The 27,279-nt window shown below is 40.3% G+C and overlaps 2 protein-coding genes across 3 annotated transcripts in view; both read right to left on the bottom strand.

The window, feature by feature from the left end:
• The window catches only part of brca2 (BRCA2 DNA repair associated), a 12,670-nt gene extending 9,651 nt beyond the window's left edge, over nt 1–3,019 (bottom strand). The window contains exons 1-10 of the mRNA XM_025055232.1: nt 2,436–3,019; nt 1,840–1,927; nt 1,492–1,725; nt 1,370–1,412; nt 1,191–1,207; nt 1,065–1,093; nt 858–969; nt 718–773; nt 430–505; nt 6–236 (exon numbers count right to left, since the gene is read on the bottom strand). Of these exons, the coding sequence (XP_024911000.1) occupies nt 6–236; nt 430–505; nt 718–773; nt 858–969; nt 1,065–1,093; nt 1,191–1,207; nt 1,370–1,412; nt 1,492–1,725; nt 1,840–1,927; nt 2,436–2,438 (889 nt within the window). The 5' untranslated portion in view covers nt 2,439–3,019. The remainder of the gene's footprint in view (nt 1–5; nt 237–429; nt 506–717; nt 774–857; nt 970–1,064; nt 1,094–1,190; nt 1,208–1,369; nt 1,413–1,491; nt 1,726–1,839; nt 1,928–2,435) is intronic.
• A 6-nt stretch (nt 3,020–3,025) lies between these two features.
• The window catches only part of frya (furry homolog a (Drosophila)), a 37,541-nt gene continuing 13,287 nt past the window's right edge, over nt 3,026–27,279 (bottom strand). For both annotated transcript variants that reach the window (XM_017032190.2, XM_008309297.3), the window contains exons 9-61: nt 26,820–26,912; nt 26,625–26,723; nt 26,099–26,200; nt 25,594–25,697; nt 25,211–25,319; nt 25,015–25,101; nt 24,742–24,913; nt 24,530–24,662; nt 23,436–23,543; nt 22,914–23,169; nt 22,169–22,342; nt 22,010–22,096; nt 21,615–21,874; nt 21,268–21,460; nt 20,834–20,958; nt 20,573–20,630; nt 19,865–19,956; nt 19,576–19,748; nt 19,097–19,257; nt 18,471–18,581; nt 18,039–18,193; nt 17,805–17,904; nt 17,546–17,717; nt 16,893–17,152; nt 16,677–16,823; nt 15,954–16,119; nt 15,733–15,823; nt 15,580–15,662; nt 15,353–15,503; nt 15,160–15,263; nt 14,829–15,014; nt 14,141–14,345; nt 13,860–13,981; nt 13,561–13,748; nt 13,385–13,479; nt 12,635–13,215; nt 12,423–12,520; nt 12,164–12,334; nt 11,928–12,068; nt 10,869–11,048; nt 10,073–10,237; nt 9,880–9,954; nt 9,571–9,741; nt 8,759–8,959; nt 8,115–8,258; nt 7,186–7,343; nt 6,655–6,862; nt 6,381–6,530; nt 6,198–6,296; nt 5,961–6,041; nt 5,057–5,167; nt 4,765–4,958; nt 3,026–4,216 (exon numbers count right to left, since the gene is read on the bottom strand). In XM_017032190.2, the coding sequence (XP_016887679.1) occupies nt 3,958–4,216; nt 4,765–4,958; nt 5,057–5,167; nt 5,961–6,041; nt 6,198–6,296; nt 6,381–6,530; nt 6,655–6,862; nt 7,186–7,343; nt 8,115–8,258; nt 8,759–8,959; nt 9,571–9,741; nt 9,880–9,954; nt 10,073–10,237; nt 10,869–11,048; nt 11,928–12,068; nt 12,164–12,334; nt 12,423–12,520; nt 12,635–13,215; nt 13,385–13,479; nt 13,561–13,748; nt 13,860–13,981; nt 14,141–14,345; nt 14,829–15,014; nt 15,160–15,263; nt 15,353–15,503; nt 15,580–15,662; nt 15,733–15,823; nt 15,954–16,119; nt 16,677–16,823; nt 16,893–17,152; nt 17,546–17,717; nt 17,805–17,904; nt 18,039–18,193; nt 18,471–18,581; nt 19,097–19,257; nt 19,576–19,748; nt 19,865–19,956; nt 20,573–20,630; nt 20,834–20,958; nt 21,268–21,460; nt 21,615–21,874; nt 22,010–22,096; nt 22,169–22,342; nt 22,914–23,169; nt 23,436–23,543; nt 24,530–24,662; nt 24,742–24,913; nt 25,015–25,101; nt 25,211–25,319; nt 25,594–25,697; nt 26,099–26,200; nt 26,625–26,723; nt 26,820–26,912 (8,109 nt within the window). In that variant the 3' untranslated portion in view covers nt 3,026–3,957. The remainder of the gene's footprint in view (nt 4,217–4,764; nt 4,959–5,056; nt 5,168–5,960; nt 6,042–6,197; nt 6,297–6,380; nt 6,531–6,654; nt 6,863–7,185; nt 7,344–8,114; nt 8,259–8,758; nt 8,960–9,570; nt 9,742–9,879; nt 9,955–10,072; nt 10,238–10,868; nt 11,049–11,927; nt 12,069–12,163; nt 12,335–12,422; nt 12,521–12,634; nt 13,216–13,384; nt 13,480–13,560; nt 13,749–13,859; nt 13,982–14,140; nt 14,346–14,828; nt 15,015–15,159; nt 15,264–15,352; nt 15,504–15,579; nt 15,663–15,732; nt 15,824–15,953; nt 16,120–16,676; nt 16,824–16,892; nt 17,153–17,545; nt 17,718–17,804; nt 17,905–18,038; nt 18,194–18,470; nt 18,582–19,096; nt 19,258–19,575; nt 19,749–19,864; nt 19,957–20,572; nt 20,631–20,833; nt 20,959–21,267; nt 21,461–21,614; nt 21,875–22,009; nt 22,097–22,168; nt 22,343–22,913; nt 23,170–23,435; nt 23,544–24,529; nt 24,663–24,741; nt 24,914–25,014; nt 25,102–25,210; nt 25,320–25,593; nt 25,698–26,098; nt 26,201–26,624; nt 26,724–26,819; nt 26,913–27,279) is intronic.

A 27,279-nucleotide genomic window follows, 5' to 3' on the forward strand; every position in this document is an offset into this window, starting at 1 on the left:
GATTTGTCTTCTCTTGACTCTGTCAGTTTTCACTTTTCTCAGTGATGAAGACGTATTGGGGAAAAATATTGAAAGGATATTTTCAGTGCCATCAAGGACATTTGCTACAGTGCTGCGGACAACTTCATCCTCAATAACATCTGGAAGATTCTGTATCCAACTAGGCCCACTTGGACTCTGAAGATGATGAGAGTCATTGGACTGAGTCTGATCAGTTTCAGGGAAAACAGCACCTGCTGACAGACAGGAAATGTCAACATGTCATGGTGTGAAAAAAATAGACAAAAAAGACAGAGATATTGAAAAGAATTAACAATACAACACAATCAAGTTCCCAAATACCAGGAAATCCATTATTGTGATTCATAATGTATATAATGTAATGCATATACATAATGCCCTATTCACAAAATTAAAATTAACATGTACCTTGATGAAGAGGTTTGTCAGTTTTTTTCTGGGATTCTGTTTCAACTGACAGAGAAGGAAAAAGCCTCCGCACGAACTGAGGGAAAAACAAACAAACAACAAATTTTAGAATCTAAAATATTACATCTGTGTGAGTGACATTTACAAAATCATATAATTTTCCCCTATTTACAACCAGAGATAATGCACGTCAAAAATATATTAATATTTTATGCTTTAGCCATTTTATAAAGAGCTACGTTGCAGCAACAGCTGTGATCCAAACATGGCTAAAATGATAGAACTTACAACAACATCTTTGCCAGCACAGACACTCTCTGGACAGGGGCGCTCTTCATTTTTTGCTACAAGATGAAGTTGAAACACTTATTACCACATAACTTAGAACTACATAACAAAAAAACCCCATTACTGAGACATTTATTTACTTAAAATGAGAGTGCTTGACACGGCAGGTGGGGTGTTTAGAGAACTGGTCCAGGATACATCCGGGTCAACATGTGCACCAAGACTCTCAGATATCCTCTCAGCATCGCTGACCTGTGATGTATAAAAATTAAAACCAAAGAAGAACAACCATAATCATCTTTCATAGCAAAACTAGACCAGCTCGTGGTTTGATTTAAAACACCTACTTCAGCATTTGGTGTGGTGTGAAGCAAATCTTTAAAAACAAAAGAGAAACCGAACAATAACCATCTGGTCTTAATTAATAACACCACATAGAAGAAGATAGAAAAAAATAATAATTTGTTGCTCACCAAGTATTTCTTCATGTCTGACCCCAGGAAACCAAAGAAGTAGAAGAGTTCATAAAACATAATTTAAAGTCAGACATCAATAGTGAGAAGACCTTTCTGTTGTAATATTGGCCTTTGACAGGTTTATGATTTCTAAACATAAGGAAAAACAAATCCACCAATTGAGAAGAAGGATTTACCTTTCTAAATGTGGACTTTGGGTTTCCTTCCATGGCGGTGCTTCTTATTATAGTAAAGAGAACCAGAGAGCAAAGTTAACTTTAAAGTTTAGCAGTTAGATTGTAAAATGATGAAATCGTACCTTCTGCAGTAACAGTCTGCTCATCCTCCATTTCAGGTGACATTATCACACTGCGTCTGAAAACCTTGGGGGTTGAAAACTGCTGACTCTCTGCTGCAGCTCTGTGATACGGTGTTTTGAAACATCCTTCTTGTTTAGCAGATGTGTTGTGGGAGACACTGGAGATATTCTCTTCCACAGTGGATGTTTCAGTCATAACAACTTGAAACCACTCAGGGTCCAGTGGACCCAGTTCTGAATCGATAAATAAAAAGTAGACTGCATCAGGTATAACAACATCATCACATTACACTAAGAAAGGCTTAATTTAAAGTTAATTTTATTTTGTGGAGATTCATAAGTCTTTACCTTTCCAGATGTCATCCTTGAACTCGTCATACATGTTTTTGGAGAGTGAATCCATTTTAAACTCGTTACGTGCCGTTACCCTGCACACCTGAGAAGGACATATTTTTTCCTGGTTGCAGTTTATCTGCCAGAAATCTACGTAATCTCCGTCTTCTAAACAACTGCATATTTTCACCCCAAGCATAACAGTAATACTGTAATATTTATTTACATCGACACCATTTCTACCATTTATCTTGCCATCATCTTGTTATTATTGCATTTTCATATCGTAAGTATTTACAGTATTTTTGACTCAAGATGTTATACGCTATTGCCTTGGGGAATACTTTGTTCATACATTGCAATGTATAAAAACACATAGCACCTACGCGTATCGCGTAGTACTTTTCAACTTTTCCGGACCTAATAATGTTAACATACCGGCACAGTTTCTTCACTTAATTGTTGACTAATAAGAATAAAAAATTGGGGATCTAAAAAATCATGAACCGTTGCATAAAACGACACTGTGGTCGACATTGATTAGAAATCAATCAAGTTCTACACGAGACGCGAGTAGGAGCGGCATTTTGGCTTTAAAGAAGAACACTCACCATGACGGAGGATGAGGGAATTCATCTACGCGCTGTATTAATAGTGTCGAAGAAAAAACATTCTGAATTCTCACCAAAAATAAAAGATATAATGGTGAGCCACCAACTTTTTGTGCTGCTAGCTAGTTTCCCTACCATCAAAACAAATCTCGCGCGACGCTCCAGTAACCGGAAATATCGATGCCTTCAAAATAAGACGACGAGGATGTTGCCGACCTGCTACATAAAAAAATAAAAGCTTGTATTCTAGCAATATACTGAAATCGTCAGTCATATGTAGGAATGTTGATTTATACTGTATGCACTAATAAGGCATGATTACTAATTAATAGTGGTTAATCCACAGCGACACAAAGATTATTTTTGATTAAAATGTGAAACATCAAGAATGTACAACTAACACCATTAAATCAGATTATAAATGTAACTTTTACTTAATTGTTACAGAAGTTTACAGAACACCATGGTACAGTATGTTGTAAAGGCAGTAGTATTTACAAAGTGAGATGCCATATCGTTTTTTTTTTTTTTTTGGAATCTTTTTTTTTTATCTACAAACAACACCAAAACCAAAAAAAAAAAAAAAAAAATTCCAAAAAAAAAAAAAAAAAACAATCTTATATGTCAAAGCAAAGCCCCGGTTGCACTATATACAGTTATTAATTTAAAATAGTTTTTGTATTTATGTTGGTGAACATATGTATTACCTTATACATAGTACATTAAGAATTTCCATGATTGGCAAACATCCAACAAAAATATTTTCTTTATCTGATAAAAAGCACATTTTTACCTGCAAATCATATAAATAAGTGACCTTATTACCAAAAAAGCTGCACAGTTTGAAGGTACAGTAAGATATTGTTAAGATATGTGACCTACACAGAAGAATGTAGGCTTGATTAACATTACAGTAGATATGCAGCATGTAGGTTTTACCAAAAAAATAAAAATCAGTTTGTGTGTTATGGTAGGAGATGTTTATCACGCTTAAACCCACACACTCAGACACCCACACAAAAACACACAACATCATCATCACGCTCACACGCAAACTCTCACTACTTAAACCAAGTATACGGTATACCAGCCTCGCTTCACTAATGATATCATTTCTTTGTGCTTTGATTTAAAACTACATGAAAAACAACACTACATTCAGGACACAGTAAGGATTATAATGAATTGCATTGCACATTTTCCCAAAACAAGTAAAACAAAATAGCTGACTGACAAAGACTTAGCTTTGCTCTGTCTAAAAAGTGAAAGTCATAGACCTCAGTACTCAGTAACAGCCTTTTGAAAATACGTATTATTATTAGAAGCCTGAAAACCTGATCAGTGTAAGCACATTGGTCTTTTTTAACTCTCACAGATTGGTCTGAAAATGGCTTTTAGTGCAAAAAAGATCAACAACAGCAAAGTCACTTCTGCAACTGAGGAAGAGTGCTGGTTTTTCAAAAGCATCAGACAGGACTCTGGAGTGGCAGCTGTGCAGGACATTGGTGGACACACTGCCAAATTATAAAGTTGATCCGGACACTCTGGAGTCTGGCAGGAAAGCGGTGATGGCTCGATAGCCCTGGGCTTTTCTTATCATGTCACGCATTTCTCCGTTTAGTTCCATCAGCTTGACAGAGATTTCAGTTAGGTCTTGCTGTGAGCCCACCAGAGCAAATGTTCCTGTTTGACCCAGTGTTTGGTGTCTGAAGTAGATATTCAGTAAGGTCTGGATCTCATCCTCTGACTGACTGCCAAAGATGTCTTTAGGCCACATTGTTCTGCAAAGAAGAAAAATAACCTCAGAGACATTTGAATATGTGGCTCATGTGAGTAGAAAGTAGGGTGAAACCCAGAGTGTTTTAAAGTTTTAAAGTAGTCACCACTCATATATGAGATAAAGGAATGGCTAATAACAAAATTGACCACATGTTTAATTTGAAATTGATTTGAAATCATGTAGCCTACATTTATAGACATGGCCTCAATGGTAGGAACTAATGTTGGCTCAATCCGATACTCAGGATTGTGTCGGTCTGATATTGGTCAAAATTTCAGGTTCAAACATCGAAAAAACTATAGTCTGTCCAATCAGATACCTAAGCCAAAAAGTTAATTTAATTTTGCGCAATAATGTCGGTTGTAAACTGTGACACTACTGCCTTAGGAACGGCAGCCTGCGGCAGGCTGGAGGAGAAAAGTAGGTATATCATTGACATCAGTATTGGGCGATACTCCAAGTTGCATTATCACCATGGGACGTGAAAATAGTTGTACAGAGCAATCCCTTGTGCACAACAATCTGCCTTAAACCTCTTGATTTTCTCACCTGCACTCACGAATGTAGCGCACAGTCGTCTGAAACTCATTGTTTTTCAGACTCTCCAGAATGGCTTGCACGGCCGCCTCAGAGGAGCTAAACGTGGGCTCAGAGCAGGAACACTCTGGGGTATTTGTAACTGAGGATGCTGCTACCCTCAAGTGGCTCCTCATGACATTCAGCTCACTGGACATATTTGTCAGCTGAAGGTTCAAAGGGATTAAGATCATCATTAATTTGTCTGGATTGTGGAGATTCTGTTCCCAAAAATAGGAGAAGCGAACATTGGATGATCTCTTACCTCGGGAATAGAACTTATTGCATGGACCTGTTCTATCAGCTTACAGTAGGACTGAAAAAGCAGCAGAAGCTGGAAGTGGAGTTTGTACAGTCTTTGACAGAGCTCCAGTTGCTGAAAGAAATGGGAGAAAGAATATTTATGATGCAGGTGTAAAATGTACTACGGATTTACTACAGTAGTCTGATGTCATTCAAATTACATCATAAGTGGGGTGAGCTGGTCCCAAAACAATAAAAGGTGAGACTTGAGCAGGACAATGTTGGAAAGGTTATGAGAGTAGTGGTATTAAACATACAAAGTAGTATTAAAAGTCGTGCTTTGAAGCTATATTCAGACAACCAGGCATGTGACTCCGTTGTGCAGCTAAATACTGAAATGGCCGCTGTAATTTATGTGATATGCTAACATTATAGGTTTTAACCAAATAAATCTTCATATATATATATATATATAAGTAATTTTACAACATGGTTATGAGTCACTTTAATCTGGTCATCTGAACATCGCCCCTATGATCACAAACTATAACAAAACCAAAACATAACAAGCCAAACCGAACACTTTTCACATAATTAGCACAATGCTTGAAGAAATTCAGGAGTGAGTGGATTGTTGCAGTTGCACCCATGCCTTGCAGAATGAACAGTGAACATAAACAACACTGAACGTGACAGAATGTGCCGCAACTCACATGCTGTATGTTGGAGAAACATGACATTTATATAGGAAATTTGAGACAACACTTACAAAGCTACAGTATCACGCAGTAAATGTAACGCAGAAAGTACAGTATGAAAGGTTATTGTGAAATCCTTATGTTAGGTCATGTAGTTTGACTTTTTGTGAGTTGCAATTTTTCAAAGAAATTGGAACGTCTGTACAGGTTTGTGTTCCGGTTCTTTACCTTTTCCTCATGTTCCACTGGCAACGTGATAACTGGGCCGGCTGTGGTCCTGGGAAAGGTGGCTTTACAGTTGTTCAGCCACTGTGAAAAGCAAAGACACCATTAAGACAACAGACATCTTTGTTATTAAAGTAGCTGTTTAATACAATCATTGACAAATTCTGATTTACTGAAATACTGAAGCCCTGATTTAATTCTGCTCCCTAAATATCACACACTTCCCTGTTATCAACTTACGGTGACTGCAGCCTCCTTTTTTTGGTTGTATGTGTCAAGATACTCTTGAAGTTCTAATACGCTGAATTTCATTTTTTCCAAGAGCCCATAAGACATTATCTGTAAAGAATAAAATGTGTTTATCAAACAATGAGATATTAAAATATATTAGCACTTTATGAAGGATATACTAATGTCACTTACTGTATTGCCATCAATAAATAGGGTTGGACACTCAGAACAGGAAGTCAGCATCTGAGAGGACTTTAAGAACTTGGTTCCTAATCCTCTCAGTCCATCATCAAGGTAACTAACAGCATCGCACGTCAAAGAACAGAACTTGGTCTGGATACTCTGGGAAGCAGAACAACAACAACAATGAATGTAAGTGAATCCTGTATCATAACAGTATAACATGTCATCCAGACAAACATGGAGCCCTCCTGGGCTGGGCGGCACAAACAGAAACACACAATACCTGAAAAAGTGAAGAGAAGACATGAAAGGTGTAGACTGCACACGATCCATCGGAGTCTGCCACCAGCTGGCTGACGTGACTTCTCCAGGCCTCCTCAGCATCATCGCACACTGCAGGTTGGAAGGCAGCGAGGATGGCAGAGAAGAAGGGCAACGGAGGGGGAGAAGAGCGACACTCCTGCAGCTCGTTGTTCTCCTCCTCTCCAAACCTGATCAGACATACAGTGAAATCCTGTGTCTTAGTGACCTTTGTGTTCCTTCTGCAGTGTAGTTTGTGTCGTTTGTGATAGAAAAAGCAACAACCCTCACAGAAACAAACTCAACATGTTCATGTGAAATCATTTGTAAACAATAATCAGATTATGATTCGTGTGAAATCATTTGTAAACAATAATCAGATTATGATTCTTATAGCATAGCCTGAATGATGCAGCCTGTACATCCAGTATTTCCACATATCGTTGCCCTAACACACAGTAGATATGCATGTTGTTATTTGCACAGACTGTGGAAAAGTCAGATTCCATGGTACCTTGGTAGACAGCTGTCCAAATCCTGTTCTGCCCTGAAATCGTTGTCAACCACTGCAGTGGTCGAATGGTCAACACAGAGAAATTCAGGGGGAGGCTCAGTAATGGCACCAAAGAGTTCATCTTCGTTGGAACTTTCTTCTTCACGTGAGACCTCAGGCTAATAAAAAATAAACAGGTCCATTATTCTTTTAAAACATTTGGTGAGTACAAAAATATATATTTAATATTGATTCATGCAATTACAAAAGGTTATGTGTTCCCTGTGTTATACTTAGGTGTAAATAATAATATGGGAGATAATGTGAAATCACTAACCTTGCCACAGAACCCGGTTGTGTTTTCTTTTATTTAGCAATTTTGAGTGTGCAAAAACTGTGCCAAACAATTCAAATTAGACTAAAGTCCTCCAGCCGACATTTCTGTTTTGCACACTTTTTGGGACAGGCAATGTGTAAACCTTTCTTAACCTTTGGCATGCCCAGAGTTTTAGTAGTTTGCTTAGAGCCACCCACACAGAAGCATTAGGTATACACATTGCCTTCAATAGACAGACAAAGAAGAAGAAGGACTAACAACCCTAACTTCCCTATAGACATTAACTGTCAGGCACAAACTAGCACATGGCCCAAAGTGTTATGGATTTCCCGCTTAACAGTTTTAGTCCATTCACCTTTCGCATGCAGCAAAAACAAAATAAAAAAAAAAATCAAGAAATATTGGCTCATGCTCTACTCTAAACACAGAAAATGCCACCGTATGACTGAACCCAAAGCACGTACAAGTAGTAGTAAAACATTCAAGACAACTCACATAGAAATACGCAAACAAACAGCTCCTACTTGGCAAAATTAGTGAAGAAATCTAGTAAAGAACTACGATAGGAGTTAGAAGCTCCCAGAATCTCAGACACCCTAAAGCCCTTATTCACCCGCGGCTTCGAGTCCTCTGGCAGTTGGACCTCGAAACTAGGTTTTTTGGAGTTCAAAGGGATGGGGTCAGCTGGACTTGAGTCAAAAATGGCAGAGGGAGAGTCCAGGCTACTGCTTTCTGCAGTTGGAGAGAGGCTCACAATCTAGGAAAAGAAAGGAATGAACGTGAACAGAACAGAATTGTAACAGCTAACACGGACTAGTAGGAAAATAGTTTTTTAGTTTCCCTTGTGAAAAATGTTTCCTAGGAGGTTAAAATATGGTGCAGACTTCTCAAGAATTGACATTTTTGGCTTTATGACATGATATGACTCCAGCCTGTTCATCTAACTTTCAGGCCCTGCTTGGATTTGTTTTGAATTTGAAAATTAAAACATCACATGCAGTTTTTTTGGTCTAATTTAGTTTCCCTTGTGAAAAATGTTTCCTAGGAGGAAAAGTTAATGTAAATGAATTTTTCCCTTGTGAAAAATGTTTCCTAGGAGGTTAAAATATGGTGCAGACTTCTCAAGAATTGACATCACATGCAGTTTTTTTGGTCTAATTGTCCCTAATGCTTTAGCTCACGTATCTGTTCTTAGGCTGAGCATGAATTTCAGCTACCTTCTCTCACCTCTACCTAAAGCAAAGCTGACAAACTTACAAGCTGTGATTGGGACAGTATCTGGCTGACAGTGAGGGGATCGTCCTCTGATGAATCATCTGACTCTTCGTGGGCGATCCTGATGAGGCTGGGCATGCTGCTCGACAGCTTACTCTCCCCTAGAGGCAGCTGGTCACTTCGGTCCAGACTGTCCATGGAGCGTCTTCGCACACCCCAGTTGAAGTTGTCCATTGTCTCTCCCTGCAGAGAGAGAGATGTCCATGGATTTAAAAAAAAAAAAAAAAAGCAAAACACAATCTTCTGTAATGTAAACACAAACACACATTTGCAAAAACATGCAGTGTAAAAACTAAAATAATAATATTTTTTTAAACAGTTAAACAGCACTAAGGTGGAGAAAATTTCCTATAAAAATATCACCAGCCCAAATTTTAAAATCTTTTGCAAATTAAGTAAATATAAATGATTAATAAACATGACTTAAAACTTATGATCTTATGATGTCAACTTGTGACTTTCTCATCTTTCTGTATATTTCTGTGATAGCAGAGCTGCTTTTATTTTGTATTCTTCTGGGGCTTTCATTTGTTACTGAAGCCTACTGACACCTTTATTGACCTGCTGTATTTCACTTTCCATTCAAACCAACAACAAATGAAGGTGTGAAGCTTTTCTTACCTGTAGCTCCTAGATCGCAAGGAGAATTTAGAGAGTAAAGAAAAACTTTGTTACACAAAGCAGTCAGGTTTTTCTTGTTAGTTCTAATGATTTTTTTTTCTGATTTTGACTTCTGTTGAGTACAGCCAAAGGGTGAATAATTTAGGTACAGTTTGAAGCGTCTTAATCCTCACCTCTCCATCTTCCAGCTCCACATCCAAGAAGTCAAAATCTCTAAAGACTCTGAACTGCTGCTCTGAGGTTGTGTCGTCAGTGCTGTCTGGCCCCTGTATCCTATCATCAGAAGACACCAAACTGGGCTGGTGCTCCATTAGGTCCAGCTCACCACAACTGGAGAATATCACCTGCAGGGGGAGCATGGTGGCACAGTCAGACAGATAAAGCAATACTGGATATATGGAAAATAGGAATGATAATAAAAGGAAATAAATGAAGTGAAAAGTCTAGAGAGAAAGTCCAGAGTAGAGTGTATATTATCTTACTGAAGGATTTTTCTTGAGCCCCACTTCCTGTCCACACAAAGACAAGACATTTACCAACTTCTCTCGTGTTCTTTTCTGTAGAAGGAAAGAGGAAACACAGTTAAGATTACAGACGGTGGTGGTATAAAATGTTGATGTAGGATATACGAGGGTAGGTTTGTCTGTAGGTGTATAGCATTGATTTCTCCCTCACCTGCGAGGACTGAGGCCTCTTCCAACTGACTGGCACCAGGACGTTGCTGATTGAAGATCCAGAGGAGGTGGAGGAGGTGCTGCGTGACACGGTGCTGCTCCTGCTCTTCACATCTGGACTTGTGGAGTGCTGGAGAACATTGTAACGGCGGCCGATCACAGGTGTCTGATGAATTAAAAAAAAATTGGTGTAGACTCAGGAAATGTATCTGAACGAACTTCTGTGTTGGTATCAGCTGCCACAGCAGCTACAGTATTTTATTGACATAATAAATGCATGCGAGTAAAATCCTTCATGTCTTCTTGTCTAAAAATACACCGTGCTACTTGAGGACACATGTTGTTGTGGTTTGTTCAGTGTGTCTCCAGTTTATATACACATCCTATTGGCTGGCCAATGCGACCAAATGAGCCGCATATACAAAAGACGGCAGCAAAGGATGACATCATTTCCTGCCATTCATGACATACAAACAGCTCAGTGTTCAGTTCCCACACACTCTGTCTGTGGAATGGTGTGCTTGGCATCATTTTCAGGTTTCACCATCTTTGTCTAATTGTGTTTGCCTTTTGAACTATCAGTCTCCCAAGAGACCTGAAAAGAACTATCAGCATTGAGTAGGGGGAATGAAATATTTTCATCCTAAAGCTTTCCAGAAATACACCCTGGAAAACGCAGAGAGAAACACAACAGCCCAACACAAAAGAGCATGAAGCACTCTCTTAATGCTGCTGGAACCTCTGAAAAAGTCACTTTCTCACCCACTGAAAACATATCAGACAAAAAAGCCTCTTACCTCTGATATGTCAAAGTGGAAATCCAGAGTTTTCCCAGGCAAGGCCTTAGAGGAGCGGTCCCAGGCTCGGCTGATGTCCTCGTAGCAGAGGTCACTATGCGGCGATGAAGGTTGAACCAAACTGGCCGATCGAGAAACCACCAACCTCAGGATATTAAGTGCTTTCCTCCAATGTACCGTCTTTCCTCAAGCACCAAAACACGCAAAGTATGGAAAGGAGAAAAAAAGAAGAAGCAGAAAACCATGTGCTAAGAGATAAACAGGAACGTGTTTCTTTGAATGTCAATCCATTCACAGGGACAGAGGTGTTCTAACAGATCCCTTACAGTAGCACGTTAAAGGAAAATAGATTCAGTGTGAGACTAAGCAGAGACTTGGCCTGAGGCAGCCAGGCAGACTGTTTATAGATTGGGTGTGTCTACAACTTTACTGCTCTGATACATGACAGCGTTTTTTCCCTCTCTGTGAAAACTTGAGAAAAGAGCAGAGAACACAGGACTTACTCAGAGCACGCTGGCTAAAGGTTTCCAACCATTACATTATATTCAGCTTCCTTTTTCAAAATCCAAATTATTTCTGTGACATAACCTGCTACAGATAAACTTCAGAGCTTGTCTGGAGGTGCCATTAGGCTGTGTGAAAGGCTGCTCAGAGCTACCTTTTTAATGTAGCAAAATATGTGGTTGTTCTCAAGCTAGGAAACAGTTATCATGACGATGTGTTGATAATAACAACAATACAATAATAATACATATGTTAATATTTAATTTGTAAAGATTTATCACTGCAGTAACAGGGGGATTTACTAGTTTTTGCAGTAGGTCAAGTAGGATTCAAGTTACTTTTTGTGGATACGGTTCACTATAATTAGTTTGACTAATTCTACGATTCAGTATAAGATTATAATTTACTGTAGTCCAACGTAAATTTTACTTTAATGGCCAGTATGGTCTGAGTTATAGTAATAGCTAGGTTTAGATGGTGATCTTTCTCTATCAATTCAAAAGTGTGGAACTGTTTTACAGACTGCAGTAAAATCCATGTTCAGTCCATCCTCACCTGGACAAACTTCTCAATCGTCTTGACAACCTCAATGTTGAAGGGTTTGGCCTGAACTCCGCACAGGTCCATGTGACTCAGAAGGCTGTAGATGATTTGTAGAAGGGTTGGCTGCATATTGGGCAGACCTTTCTCCAACAGCTGTTGAGACACAGACACAACACAGTCTTTTATCTTTTCCACCTTTACATTATTGCTCAGAAAATACAGGATCGACCTTTGGCAGCCGCACGAACCTCTGCCATGTAGGTGACCAGGCTGAGGGTGATCTCTGAGAAGGCCTCGTGCAGATATCGGCACACGACGTTGACCCAGGAGAAGCAGTCCCGTGTGTACGAGTGGGTTTTATACAGAGTCATGACGTGGGCGAGGTTGGAGAGCTTGGTGTTCTTCTCTTCCAGGCAAACCTACACAGAGTCACGTTGGCTTAAAAACTCCTGATAATCATCTTGGCAACAGATAAAATATGAAGTTAAAAAGAGAATGGAGTAAAACCTGAGCAATCCTCTCAGCAACATCTTGGCAGAACTGTGTGGGGTTGTCAAAGTTTTGTACCAGATGAGGTAGAAGGCAAAGGACATTCAAAGGAAACCCTTAAGGAACAAGCAGACATTTTTTAAACATCTCATCTCATCTCATCTCCCCGTTATTTTTCCAGTACAACTATTTACAGGCAGACATTCATACTCATACATTCATAAACGTACCTATGGCCTGTGATGTGTCCACTACAAGTTCTTGTGACACAGGCGTCAGTTGGCTAAAGAGCTGCAGTGTGATGTCAGTGGTGGACATGGAAGTGAAGCCTTTGAGGAGCAGCTGCTGGAGTCCACTGAAGCTGCTCCATTTCAGGTGACTCTGCACCTTCTCAAGCTTCTCCCTGTTCTCCTCTTTGTCCAGTGACATGTTGCTCAGCAGTTTGTTCAAGAGCCTCAGAGACATCTGATACTCAAACTCAAAGTCCGACTCCATCAGCGACACCGCCACCCAGAAGATGGTGGCGAGCAGATTGCTCGGGTGGTTGATGTTGTTAGGGTCTGTGACACCTTCTTTGGATGAGGACAAGCTGCAGGTCTTGGCCGATGAAATCTGCTGCTCACAGGCCTGAATGCACTCCAGTGTAGCACTGCGAGGGGGATCGGACCACCGTGAGGCACCTCCAAACTTCTTGGGCACAGAAGAGCTCCTCTGATGTCTGTTTTTGTCATTCCTTCTAAGACAAATCTGCCCTGCACTTTTTCTGTTGGACAGCAGGTTAAAGCTAGTCAGGAAATCTGGAGATGATGCCCTGGAATAAAAAAAGAACTAAATTAATAATATATATAGTTTTTTTATAATAAAAAAAAAACATTCCAAACTATAAGACCAAAGTTAATAGATTTCGAGGACGTTCTAAATTGAAAGTCTCAGCCTTAACTGAACCTAGAAATGTTGTTGAGTAAAGAAAGGTCACAGACCTTGACAAGGTAGCCATGAGGTCGCTGTTTTTTAAACATTCAGCCAGATTGTCCACCACGGATTCCAGTGTGTGTAATACTTCCATCACGTAGCCCTGTGTGAGAGGAGGAAAACAGCTACAGTCATACAGACTTGTATTAGTGTCAGAATTTGTTTTGAACAACACTCCACCAACCTGTACTTCTTCTCCATTTTCACCAACTACCTCCACCAGCCTGGACAGCAGGTCAGACACAGCTCGGGCAGAGATCGGCTGCTGCAGGGCTCTGAATATCTGGAAAGAACGGCCAGCGTAGTGACGTGATGAGCTGCACAGAGCTGTCTGCAGAGCCACGCCGCTGAGCTGCTGCTCCAGGTAGAAACCTGACGGAGCGGAGGCAAAGGGTTGACAGTGAGAGAAAGTTACATGTCAAAGGTCGGCACAGTTTCTCTATATCTGGGGATAGTAATGATGATAATAATAAACATAACTACCTGACTTAGTGTCTTTGAACACTGATACCACATACTGGAGAAAGTTTGTCAGCTGGACAGTGCTCTTTGGAATGTGGTTCTTTGGTGAAATGTCTTCATGGCACCACAGTGGCCCATTTGCTCTAGAAAACGACAGCACCGGTTTACCATAAGGTACACGCAAACAAAGTAAAGAGTCAGAATAGATTTACTAAACTAAATTTAGTTTATTTATTATTGAACGTTGTCTGCTTTTCAGACTTGCACTTCATAAAGTTTTTAGGAAATCACAACGGCAGTACCTTGTTGATAAAAACTCAATGAGTTTGTATGTCTTTTCATCCATTTTACTCGAGGCAACAAGCATCTCCACCTCCTGTGAGATCTCAGACAGGTTGCTGCTGCTGCTGCTGCCAATGAGGCTCAGACTGGACAATGTCAGAGAAGAGCTCAGACCTGAGTCTGGGAAATTAGATGAATGACACTCGGGCAGGAAATCAAAACCTCCTGTGGAAAAGAAAAAAAAGAAATGATCATGTTTTAATTTGTTAAAACCAGTGATGGAAAAGAAGCATAAACTGTGCAGGTTTGCATAGAGTTTGATATGAAAACGCATTATTTATGGTAAGAATTCTGTCCTAACCAACTAGATTTGATGCACACTATTTTTTGTGCACTACTCACTACTATCTGGGCGTGTACAGAAGATCCCATATTGGGCAAAGGGATGAAGACAGCAGAATAGAATGCTTTCATCAAGACCTTTGATGACTTCTCTGGTTTGGGTTTCTTTAATGCACCACATCTCCCACACCCCCACCCTGATAAGAAACTTGGATTTCCATTGTGTAAAACAATGTTTGCCTCTCCCTGGATGTTTTAATATGAAAACAAAGGATCTGAAGTCAAATCCCAGCCAGCTCTGACAGGTGGGGCTGATAGAAGAAAGAGCATCGTGTTTATGTATGTGACATCAAGACATTGTTTTACCGTTGGGTAAAAAGTCCAGCTGAATGCTCTGTTTGCAGGTAAGGGTCTTGATGTCGTTGATATTATGAGTCTGCAGTAGGACGGAGGCGATGGCCTTCAGGTTGTTATTGCAGGACAGTGTGATGAGCAGGTGGAGAAGGAGACGTTTGCCGTGTTCATAAACCTCTGGCCGGTAGTGATCCATTCCTGAGGAAAAGAAGTGAGTCAAATAAAAGCTATGAAAGTTGTATAAAAATGAATGTTGAATTGTGAGGACATGTCAAAAAATGTTTTGTTTCATATTATACTCTAAAACATAAATAAATAAGCTAATTTATCAGAGTATTCTTACCCAAAAATAAGGCATGTAGCAGCAAAGGCAGGTGGACTGCCCAGTCTTCTCTAACACTGTGGTCCACTACCATCTCTGTCATGAAGATCACTGCCACATTACACCTGGAACAATTGATCCAAAAAGTAAATATATGTAAATATATGTAAAAATAAACCCTATAGTCAGCTGAGTGACTCGGCAGAAGTCAAACCTGTGTAGTGGTCCTCTAGGAGTGATGGTCTCTGGCAGGAAGTCCACCAGAGGAGCCCAGTATCCTCCATTCACAGGCATTGGTAGTGGATGAGGTTGGTTGGTCTCAGCAACAACCGTTAGCCAGTCAACATATGGAGGTAAGGGTTCGCCTGAATGTTTTAGAAAAACATTGTTCTAGTTAAACATGTTTCACTTTAGTAAAAGTATTTGGATAATAATACTCACTCTTTTCGCCGTCGTAGGAGCCTGTCGAGCTGGTGCTGAAGCGTGACTCCAGGGAGTGGTGTGCTAGCATTTTGTGGCTAAGCCTGAGATCAGATGAAGTGTTATGTTTGGCACAGATCATAACATAGTGTAATTAATCAGCATTTACTTTACCTCTCCTCATTATCCTTAACCGTTTTGGTGTCATCGGTGTCTGGAAAGCTCTCCTGACCCACAACCACTGTACTGCTGCTTGTTGAGGTGCCTGGAAGTGAGCCACGGAGGAGCTCATCATTAAAAGTATATTTAAAGGAAAAGTCCTTTGAGCATGATTTTTAACAGCAGCACTCTTTTACATTCAGAACTATATCTGAATATATTCTGCTGGGTTGTACCTATTGTTGCTCCAGCTTTGCTTGTGGCTGTAAACTTGTAGAAAGGAGTGCTATCACAGTGCTGCACCACAGGGTTGACCGGATCAGTCTGCTGCAGCTCAAAAATCAACTCCTCCATGGTTTGTGTTGCGTTATTCCGACACAGATAGATTACCACTTTCTTGATCTGAAAAAAGGAAAACCATCACTATATTAGAGCAAAGAACTGGAAGGAGTGGCAGATGTAGTAGCAATAGTGGTCAAAATTCCCCTTTTCTACAATTCATTTATATTTTTAATTGAGTTTGTATTTATTATACATATAATTGTACCTGTCTGCACAACAGAGAGGACTATAATGTCATTTAAACTATTTCCGACTTGTTTTGGGTTCTGGGAGTTCTTCAGTTTAAGCCTCTACTGGCCAATAGTGGTAGTGCACACAAATTGAGTGAACTTCAAGACTCCCCATAGGAAGTTTTTCTTACAGTACATTTGAGGCAAAAATACTGCACAGACTTGGAGGAAGTTGTATGCAGAGATGGTCTTTAATTTGGATGACCAGGATTCTTTCATGCTTAGTAATTATGTGAGATGTTCCTTCTCAAAATGTAGTTTTTAAAAATTGTATCTGATGATGCACTGGTTTAGACCTGTACTTAATGTTGACCTCAATGGCCCGGTTAACTCATGATACATGTTAACTAGTTCTATACAGGCTGCTAATGATAGACTATAGCTTACATATGGCAGCAGAGTGGTGTCACTACTGACACCACATAAGCTGATGAGAAATTGTAGAGTTGTTCTCAGATTGTTGCTCCACTTTTCGTTGCTCACTAATGCATTCCAGACGTTTTCCATTTCAGATCCAGGCAGTTCATCTCCATACTGAAAATCAAAAATCACATTAAACAAAAACTCATGCTTTGATTCATTACGTATCTAACATGGATTTACCTTGGCAGTCATGAACATCAGGTTATTGAGGACCAAGGTTGTGGCCTGAAGGGAGCCCCAACCATTGCCTTTTAGCTGGTGAGTTGCCTCGAGGCTTGACATTTGACTGGACGCCTCCTGATCTGATAGAACGTATGGTGTAAAAACTGGAAGCAGCAGGCCAGCATCCACAAGCTCAATGTTACTGAGCCACGGAAGCAGAAAGGTTAGCATTATTTGCCTCCCATTGGGGTGAGTTGTGGGAAACCTTTGGCTAACCTCTGGAAAAAAAAAGTATAGGGGAAGGCAGTATTAACATCAGAGGGTGTTGTGGTTTACATACTGTAAGCAAAATCAAACACATACTCCATCCTGACTTTCACCATAACCATCAGTTTAATCTGATCCATATATAAATTCCACTCAAACTTAAGTGTGTATGTGGATAGTGGGAGTGTCTGTGCTATCTATTGCTGTAAGTGTGTAGGAAAATAGTCCAACGGGAGAGAAAGAGGTTGTATTTAGCAGAAAACCACAAGAAGATGACAAGCCCGTGAGGGTATTAAAGGAGACCTAAATGCTGTGGCTAACCCAACTGCAGCCAAACACACACAACCAAACACACGCACACACATAAACACATGTATACAAATGTACATAAAAGAAGTATTGACCTGAAAAGAGAGGAAGTGTGAGTTCAGGGTACATCCGAGCCAGCTGGCTCGACAACTGAGGCAGAGAGACAGTGTAGAGGGGGGGCAGAGGACCATGGGTGCCGTGTAAGATACTGTTTGGCTTTTGCTCAGTGATCTCCTTACAGTACAGCAGCAATCTAGCTTCAAGGATCTGCACAAAAAAGAGGATTCTGTCACCTTCAGCAAGAACAGAACCAGCCGAGCTAAACAGCAGAACGGCAGCAGTGGTGGGTCTTACCTGCATTAGCTGCATGGAAATCTCGTAAATGTCTCTGTTGCTGTCTGAGGCTTTGAAGAGCACCAGACTGAGCAGAGTCACAATGTCACTCTGTGAGTTTCTGCTCGAGAAAAAAATAATTAAAATAAAAATTCTAAAATGAAACCAGTAATCTTACCAGACACTGTGAACCCTGATAATAATAATAATAATAATAATTTTTAAAAATTTTATAAAGACAGTTTAACTCCTAACCTGCCGCTACAGACTGTAGCAATGGCTTTGAAGCATCCTGAGGCGAGCTGGTAAGATCCTGTGTAGCAGCGATCCACAGCCCACTTCAACAGGTTGTTCTGGTCAGGATTGAGTTCCAAGAGCAAAATCACGACTTCACAGCCAAGCAGGTGGACCTGAGCCAGAAACACATGCCAACACAGGTGATCGTTAATTGTCTTATTACTTAGGAGTATTTTTTTAATTACTAGACAATTAGTGGTTGAAAAGACAGGCTTCTAATTAATTACAATGATTAATTTCAGGCAGACAATTCAACTTCTGCTCGACGGTGAATGCCAACATCAAATGTTACTCTGTGAAACAAGCTTTGATGAGCCACGTGTTGGGCTTCATAGGTTGTGTCTAAGCTTAAAAGCAACCGAGAGCTAATGCTTTGGCTACAGTACATACCCGCTGATCCTGGCAGGCCAGTATATTATCAAGCCATTTGTAGAGGTATCCGTCTGGAGAGAGGCCGGTGTTATCAAACACAGGTCCGCAGCACAGTACAGCAGACATGGCCTGGAAGGTCAACCATAAAACACATAAAATGATGTCTGAGTTTTTTCACCTGCACATGATCATTGCAACAGACCAATATGTGTTAGCCTGTAATGTAATGTCTTTACTGAACAGTAACAATGAATCCAGCAAAATACAACATTTCAATAATTACGGTATGTGATTAAATTTTTCTAATCTAATCATTGTGTGGGAACATGTTACTAAATCAAAGCTTCTGATTGGTTCAGGATGATTTATTAATAATATAATATTGGGAAGTGTATTGATTGCAAAATGAAGAAATTGTTGTGTTAACAGCAGATCTGTTGAATCAGGATGCCCAACAGGAGGTGCCAAGTACTCTATGTGGTTCCTTTGGGGCTCGAACCCAGGACCTACTGCATGTAAGGCAGATGAGTAAGCAGGCTTGTTAACCACTACACTGTGGAACCACCATTAAACAGGATAAAATGTAGACAAATAGCAAAACACTGTTCAAAAAAACTTTTACAAGACATTGTAAAGAAATTTACCTTCAGGGCACAGTACTGGTATCTGGTGATCTGCTGATTTTTGGCAGTGTACCGGTCTAAAGGGGTGAACATGATGCTGAATGGACCGGCCCATTGACTGAAGAGGATAAAGAGATGATGTCGCAGGCTCTGTTGTGGAAACAGGAAGCGCCTGTGGTGCACTGGAAAGGGAGATAATTGATTTCCCTTAGAGAGAAACGAGTCAGCGTTTTGTGATCCCATTAACTCCTAACTAGGCTTAATCAGACAACGTATTTTCCAAAGCAGCAGCAGTGACAGATTATTCCCCAGTTAACGGAGACTTGTTTATGTTTGCAACTCATATGTCATCAAATACTCTGTCCTCAGGTGGCACAACATTTTGGTTGTGGTCCCTGTGGGCCTGTCAGATTTAAGATTAAAGCTAAGAGTCCTGGGCCATACAATGGGCTGCTGTTGTACATGAGAATAGAACCTTTGAGCTGGTTCATCTTTAATACCTGGCACACACTGAATGAGGTTAGCCACTGTGGCGCTGAAGTGAGCTCGGATGTCCTTGAGGATCTCAGCATCTTTGTCATTCTCTGCTTCCAAAAGCATCCGGGTTTGATCCACATACTCCAGGAACAATGCACCCAGAGCAAGGGTGTCACGTTCAAGGGCTCCGTTTGTACTGAGAGAATACAGAGAGGGAAATGTTAGGAAAAATCATATCACAAAAATCATCATTATGATTTAAGACCATGGTCATTTCCAACATGTTAAATCTTGGGTGTTGTGATAACTTACCTGTCACTGACAACACCTGCATCAGCCAACAGCTCAAAGATTCGCAGCAACTGCAGTCGGAGCAAATCCCGCCGCTCTCTGCGCTTTTTGTTCTAAATTAGAAAGAGCATTTTAAAATAATGTTTACAGTTTTGTCATCTATTAATCATTTTTTGGGGGGCAGGGGCTTCATCATCTTGATCTGTTATTGCAGCAGTAGAAGTCAACAGTTTGACAAATCAACCTTTTTAGTATTTGGCTTACTGTTACCCAAAAATATTTTGGATACATTTTGCATTTGCATCCTTTTACTGGCTAAGATTGCTTTTATCCCACGATCCCTTAAATATTTTCTGTTGAATTCAGGACATTTTTAGCGACCAGTCACATAATATGTTGCTAGATAACATAATTCACAACCTATGGGTAAAACATAATCCTTTTTTTGAATAATGAATCCAACATAGATGGGAATAATAACTTACTGGCAGCGTGAGTCAACTGTACTGGTACTAGAAGCTTCTATCAAATTTTCAACTCTAACGTTTGAATATACAAGTGATGCTAATGTTACACCTTGCCACCAAAGTAATGCAAGGAACAGAGGAGTAGGAGTGCCTTTATTGCCTTTTCTCTCCCAGGCCAGATTTATGGCAAAGACTCTGACATTACAGATGCACAATAACAATGTTGCATCGTTGGAGGTGAACACAAGTATCATTTACCAACCTCAGGCCTTCTGTCAAGGGCCTCTTTCATCAGAGGACGGAGCTCCTCCACAAGTTCCCTTTCAGAGAGAAGGCCAAAAATATAAAGAATTCAATTCCGATTCATTCCAATAAATACAACTAAAAATGCAGCACAGTCAAACTTATCATAAGGTTTAGAGATCAGGCATTTTATCCGTTTAATGTTTAGTTCAATGTCGTCTCTACAAATTCTTTTTCCCAGTTCATTTTCTTATATGAGATCTGTGGTTCTTTGTTGTACCTAAACACCAGGGCATTGGCTCGACCAAAGCCCAGCACTAATGATTCCCCCAACTCCATGCTCTCTGCCCTCATCAGTGGAACCAACTGCTTTAGAAGCCAGGACACAGATGGGCTCCCGACAACCTGAAACAAAACACACACATGCAGTACACTCGGTTAGGCACACATACACATGTTTCCCTCCGAGGATACGACATAAAATAATTAAACGGTGCTGCACCGAGATATTTGTCCGTGCATAGAAGAACATCTAACCCCCCCCTGTTCCATTCATGCAAAGATACAATAGCTCAGCGCCCCCGTTCCATTCATGCAAAGATACAATAGCTTCTATGTCATTTGATGCCGTGAGTTTAAATGTCAACAAGCTGTGTATGAACACCTGATCCTGGGGACAAGGGAGGAATTAATAAGTCAAAAGGAGGCAGGCACCTTGTTGTCGTAGCTGACACTAGTGTCACACACAGCAGGCCCGGGGATCTCTGGTGTCGATGCTCTCAGGTGGCCTGGGCTCATGATACTGGGCTTAGCCAAACCGAAGCACAGGATCAAGTAGTTCCTCCACAAGTTGACGTAGCTGTCTCCACTGCCTGAGGTGCTGGTCTTCTTTGCATACACGGGGTTACTTGGGAAATGTTTTAAAAGAAAATATTATTCAGTTTATAAGGGCACTTTTTGGGGGTGATGTTTTGCGCTACAAACTGTGGCCACGAAAAACAACACATTACATTACATTACATACACTAGACACAGATGTAAAAATCAGCAGTGACACTCACTTCGGGTCTATCAAAGGCATAAGCGCCTGCATCCGTGTGAAGGCGTAAGGCCAAGCAAAGCTCAGGGCTGTTGGACAATGTTTAGGCAGGTGATCCTGTCGAAGAAGGCTGTACAGACACAGCACCCACGGGTCCTTCGCTGACTGGGCAAAGATCCACACATGTGAGGGGCTCCTGATGTCATTATGGCTGTTGACCAGGATGGCGTTCCATTCCACGAGCCACTGCAGGTCAACATGGAGGCCAGATGGCAGTGCAGCCTGAAAACAAGCAAGAAAACAGCACAGGATTTGAGCCCCTGTACATTTATTGTGTACCACTTCATTTAATATTATCTTGTACATCCTAATCTTTGGTGAAGTTTGTTGACTCAGTTTAGAGAACCTCCGACTTACTGTATCAGACACTGCAATGTTGACAAAACTGTCCATGATTACAGGACTGAGCTGATCCATGACGTCTATCATTGGTTTTTCATCATCCTGCAATTAACAAAGACAAGTTGACACTCTGTGAGTCTCTGAAACGTTCCACTGCAGTCATCTTCCTCATACCTCAGTCTGTCCAACGGTCACAAAGAGGCTTCGTATCTCTTTAAGCAGAGCAATGGCAAGTTTGCGGGTGCTGAGCTGACAGGAGCAGAGCAGGACCAGAGCCAGTCCCTCTACAGCGTGGAGCACAGTGGAGTGAGGACCTCGCTCCGCAGGTACTTTGGGGTGTGAGCTGGTCTGCAACAAGTATGACGAAAACAGAGTTTTACACATGCATACGTATAATATGGCATATTTAATTTAAGACAGGTCCAAAACTATGACACGCTACACACTGTTTACTATTCTGTCAGAGATTATTCTTTATTTAATTTTTGGTTTTAGGCTTGAGTCTCTATTATAATTATAATTATAATTATTATTATTGCTTTATTTCCAGTTACAACTTTAGATTAGATATGTTTAGCTACATTTAATAAATATTTTTCCAACATTGTCCTTATGGGCTGTTCTATTTGTCTTAATAATTTTGTTCATAATTATTGCAATCATTTTGTTTAACAGACAAGTTTTTTAATAAGCTTTTTTATGTACACCTTTTTTTTTTTACCAACACATACATAGTTCATTTTTCACCATTGTAGTATACTACACCTGTGTGTTTTATAGTAATTACTTAGTCTAAAACCTTTTTCAAACCTTAGCTGTAAATGTGGCCCCGGCCTCCTTGGTAAAGCAGACGAGAGCGTTGAGTAAACTAAAGCGCTGAAACTAAACAGAAATACATAAGTGACACAAAGGAGTGTACCTCGGCGTTGTGTATCTTAGCGGTGTCATAGCTCTTCCCTCGGGCAGTCTGGGTAAGTTTCCACTGAGTGAGCAGTTGCAGCAGTAATTTAAGCGAGGTATCCAACAATTCCCAGTGAGTGTCATGCACTTCGTGTAAAAGGAAATTAGTGAATCCGAACAGGACGTCGTCACGCCAATTGGCGAAATCCACCAGCAGACTTTGCAGAGAATTCTGGGCTATGAGTCGCAGCTCATCATCCATGTGAATTGTTAATCTGTATGAAAAGACAAAGCATTTCATTAATATAACCCAGTGTAACACAGGTTGTAACAGAACGCTTCAGTTTTATCAGTTCAAGTCAGGAGTCATTCATGTAAAATTATGAAAACCAAAACATAAAAACAGGTTTATAGAATGTGATACATCCTTGACTAGAACTCCTGGACTATTTTTAAAAAAAAGATTAACAACACGTGATGGCTCATACATTGCATCATCATATAATCAAACAAGCCGTCGTCTTTATGAAATATGACCCACCGAGAAAGCAGGTCGATCAGGTCTGGCTTCGACATCCCATCAGGCAGGACACGAGGAATGGCTGCAACACAGGTCCTGAACAGGTCAATCTTGGGCTTCCTTTCACCCCTAAAAAGGTAAAAATATACAATAGTTTTGTTGAATTATTTTAGATAGAGAGAGTGTACACTGCTGAATTATGTTTAATAATATACAACTTTTTTAGGCTAAGTCTAATGTATGTGTAGATTCTGGTTCATCCTGATCATGGTTCTAATCAGGCAGAGATCTGTCATGCAGGACTCAACTGTTCACCTTCAGGTCAAAGGGCAAATTATGCCCTAACCTTGTGGCTAGATGGATTAGAGAGGGGAGTAAAGGGCGCCATCTAGGTCAACCTGGAGAAACCATCACTCAACAGAGCAGGTGGATTAAGTCATCATCTTTCAGCCACTTACAGGGTTGTCCTGAGTTCAGCCAACCGGGTCCCTCAGGTGGTACCAACCTCCCATGTGACTCACACAGGCTCCCATTCACACCTCTGCCTGACGATCACGACATTCCTGCCATTAAGTCAGGGTGCGGTCGCCTCCTTTTTACTGCTATGACGCTTAACTCTATTTTCAGGAATTCAGCCACTCTGAGCCTAAATACCAGCATTTTTACAGCAGTCAGAACTGAAAAAGCTTACTGGATGACCAGTGGAACATCTTCAAGGAACAAAGAAAACCCAAATGCCCTCTACTTACTGGAACTGCTTGGAATAAAATGGCCTGGAAGACTAAGAACCTACATAGACATAGTCCAACAACTGAGAACCAGTTTGAGCCAGACTAACGACTGCCATCGTTGAGGTGACCACACCCTACAGAGGTTTAAAGCACAGACGTCACCACTGACCACATAATAAATAATTGTCATATTTGTACTATAGTTTTATTAATGTACGAAGACAATTACACAAAAAACATATTGTGTGACCATTCAAACCCCTTGAATACATGACCACTTTAATTCATTCAATCATCAGTCAAGAATACTGTGTTCTTTTCTCTCATTTTAAAGGCCTTTTTACTCTGACATCCAGCCGTTTCCTGGTTTTGGTGCATACTTACGTGATCATGTCCTCAGGCTCCTTGTTTAGCATCTGAGTGTTTGTCATCATCATGCAGCGTCCCACGTCCTTGTCCAGATGTCTGAGGATGTTGTCAGCAGCCTTTCTGACATTGTTATAATACTGTGACATCCCTGGACAAAGAACAACACATATTAAAGATGTAGCTACTGATAGGTATGCTGACATGTTTTTTTTAAATATCAAACTCACCAATATCTTTGGCCTCCTCATCTGTCAGTGTTTTACTTAGATACGTCTTTTTGGCTCTAAGTGTGTTTCCAGAGGGCAAAGTGCAACCAGTGTTTGGCATTGGCGGGTCTCCGTCTTTCTGCTGCAGCTTGTCAGCAATGACCAGGAATGCTCTTAAACCAATATTCATTCTCTGGACAGAGGAGAACCAAATTAATTTGTTTGTCCAGTCCAGTCCAGTTTAGTTCAGTTCAGTCCAGTTTAGCGACTATACTTTGTAGCATACGTACATACCTCTGGATTAAGACTAAATGCTTTGGATAACTTTCCAACACAAAGAAGGTCAAATATAATTTCTTTCATGGCGAAGTCAAGTCTTTCCTTGAAAAGAAAAACAAATATTTCCAATGTTATTTCTTCATTAACATTATTACAGAACTATTATTATTATAATGTATCTTTGCCAAGAATGTACTGTACTTATATTTACCTGTGCTATAAACTGAATGATTTTGACAAAGATATTGAGAGGCATGTCTCTTGGTACGACACTACGGGATCCTTTGGGGAAAAGCGTTGTTATAATGGTGTTGAGGCGACTGTGGACAAATAAGAAGATACAAATGGGACATGTCAAAATATTTCTCTGTTTTAAAACAATACATTCAGACACCGAAGAAAATGTAATGTTAAAACTATTGTTTTGAATGAGAAACCATCTACAAACTGAAGACAAACTTTTGATGAAGCAATGAGTTCTTCTTGTTCACATGAAACCAATTTTTTTCCTCAGGCACAAACATGTTTCTTCATTATCGGTAGAGCTCATGAGGAAGTCTATATTTAGACGAGGTACAGGCTCAGGATATTTACCCTTGTGTTGCGGTGTTGCTCTCACACTTTATCCTGATCATGTAGACCCACAGCAGTCGATACAGGGACTCCAGTGCAACACGAGCCATTTTAGGATCCCGACTCTGTCGTAACAGCAAAAACACGATGGTACATGTGGCAGGAAGACACTTCATTGTGGGGTTTGCTTATTCCTCTTAGCGACTTAGCGACTATACTTTGTTAGGGAGCTCTAACAGTCCCATTATATCAAATTAATATTCTGTGTTTGTCAACACTAAGCACTAAGCAATGTAGCCTGTCATGAAGTTAGCTACTGTATGTCTAGTTATGGAAACAGTTTTGACTTCAGCAGAGCAAATGCCAGAGCATTTAATATTAGTGTCCCATAGAACAATGTCATCAGATTAAATAGTCAAAAATGCTACAGACATGCTCCACTAGTGTGGATATTATTGGACAAAAATACATTTAATATTGATGTATGTTGCAGAGAACTCCGAAGGAAGTTGCATATCGTGTTTACCTTTAGATTTGAGAGGCAGTTGTTAAGGAAGATGTGCCATCTGTTGAGGAAGAACTGTTTCTGGCTAACACACAGCAAACAGGTCACCAGTGGATAGAAAGCCTGTATAAAGGAGAGAGGGTTTAAATCACTCAACAAAACAATCAAGGAAAATACTGGTGTAAAATACAGAGAGACAGATAACAATATCATCTGCAAACATCATGGTCCATGGAGCCTCCTGCCTGACCTCATCTGTCCACAGGGGCTCAAAGCTGGTCTCTGATAAACCCACACCTCTGTCAACCATGCTTTCCTCCTGTCTTGTTGTCCTTAAACATGTCAGCAACACCCTCACATACTTTTCTGCCGCACCTGACTTTCTCATAAAGTGTTTTTTTTTTACAAATAAATAATTTTTACTTATTACAAAAGGCATTTAGGACAAAAGTGACCATAAAATATCGGAGAATTCAAAATGATGTAAGCTGTACGAGTGTTCAGGCGAGTGAAAGCGTGAATGTGGGTAAGTAACTTGCTAACTAACCAGTGAGTGTTTTTTTCTTGAGGACAAGTCCAGGCTTGTGTCATACAGGGTGTCCACAAAGTTCCTCAGGCAGGGCACATTCACCTCATTCTTTACAGCCTGGAAAAGATCCACACACACAATATTGTGACGCCTCATTTTTTTATGACGTGACGTCCTCTCAGTACTGCACACAAGTACGTATAAAAAACTTACTGCTGCGACAGGAACCAAAATTTCGACAAAGAGACCGGCCAAAGCGTGTTTAATGTCCTTGTCCTTGACTTCCAGGAAATACTGAGCACATTCCTAGAAGAAATAGGGAGAACAATTGTTCAGCACATAATTAAGATTATTTCGATAACAGACTATTGCATACAATTAAAGGGATGTTACGACACAGTTTTTTCATTTCCAGTACGAATACTGCAACTATGAGTATCTGCCGATACTGATAGGTATGGAATTTGGACCAGTATTGGACATATATCATGTTCTTCCTTTTTAAACAACTGTTGGACGATTGTTTTCATTTATATCTGTGAAATCTTTCAAATAACAAAAAGCTTGCGGTATCTGTGAGGCTGGTCATGAAATAAAAACAATTAACATTAACATAAATGATAAATCATTATTACTCATTACTACAGCAAAATAATTGGAATATTAAGTAACT

The sequence above is a fragment of the Cynoglossus semilaevis genome, chromosome 4, assembly GCF_000523025.1.
Source record: "Cynoglossus semilaevis isolate Cse_v1.0 chromosome 4, Cse_v1.0, whole genome shotgun sequence".
Classification (NCBI taxonomy): Eukaryota; Metazoa; Chordata; class Actinopteri; order Pleuronectiformes; family Cynoglossidae; genus Cynoglossus; species Cynoglossus semilaevis.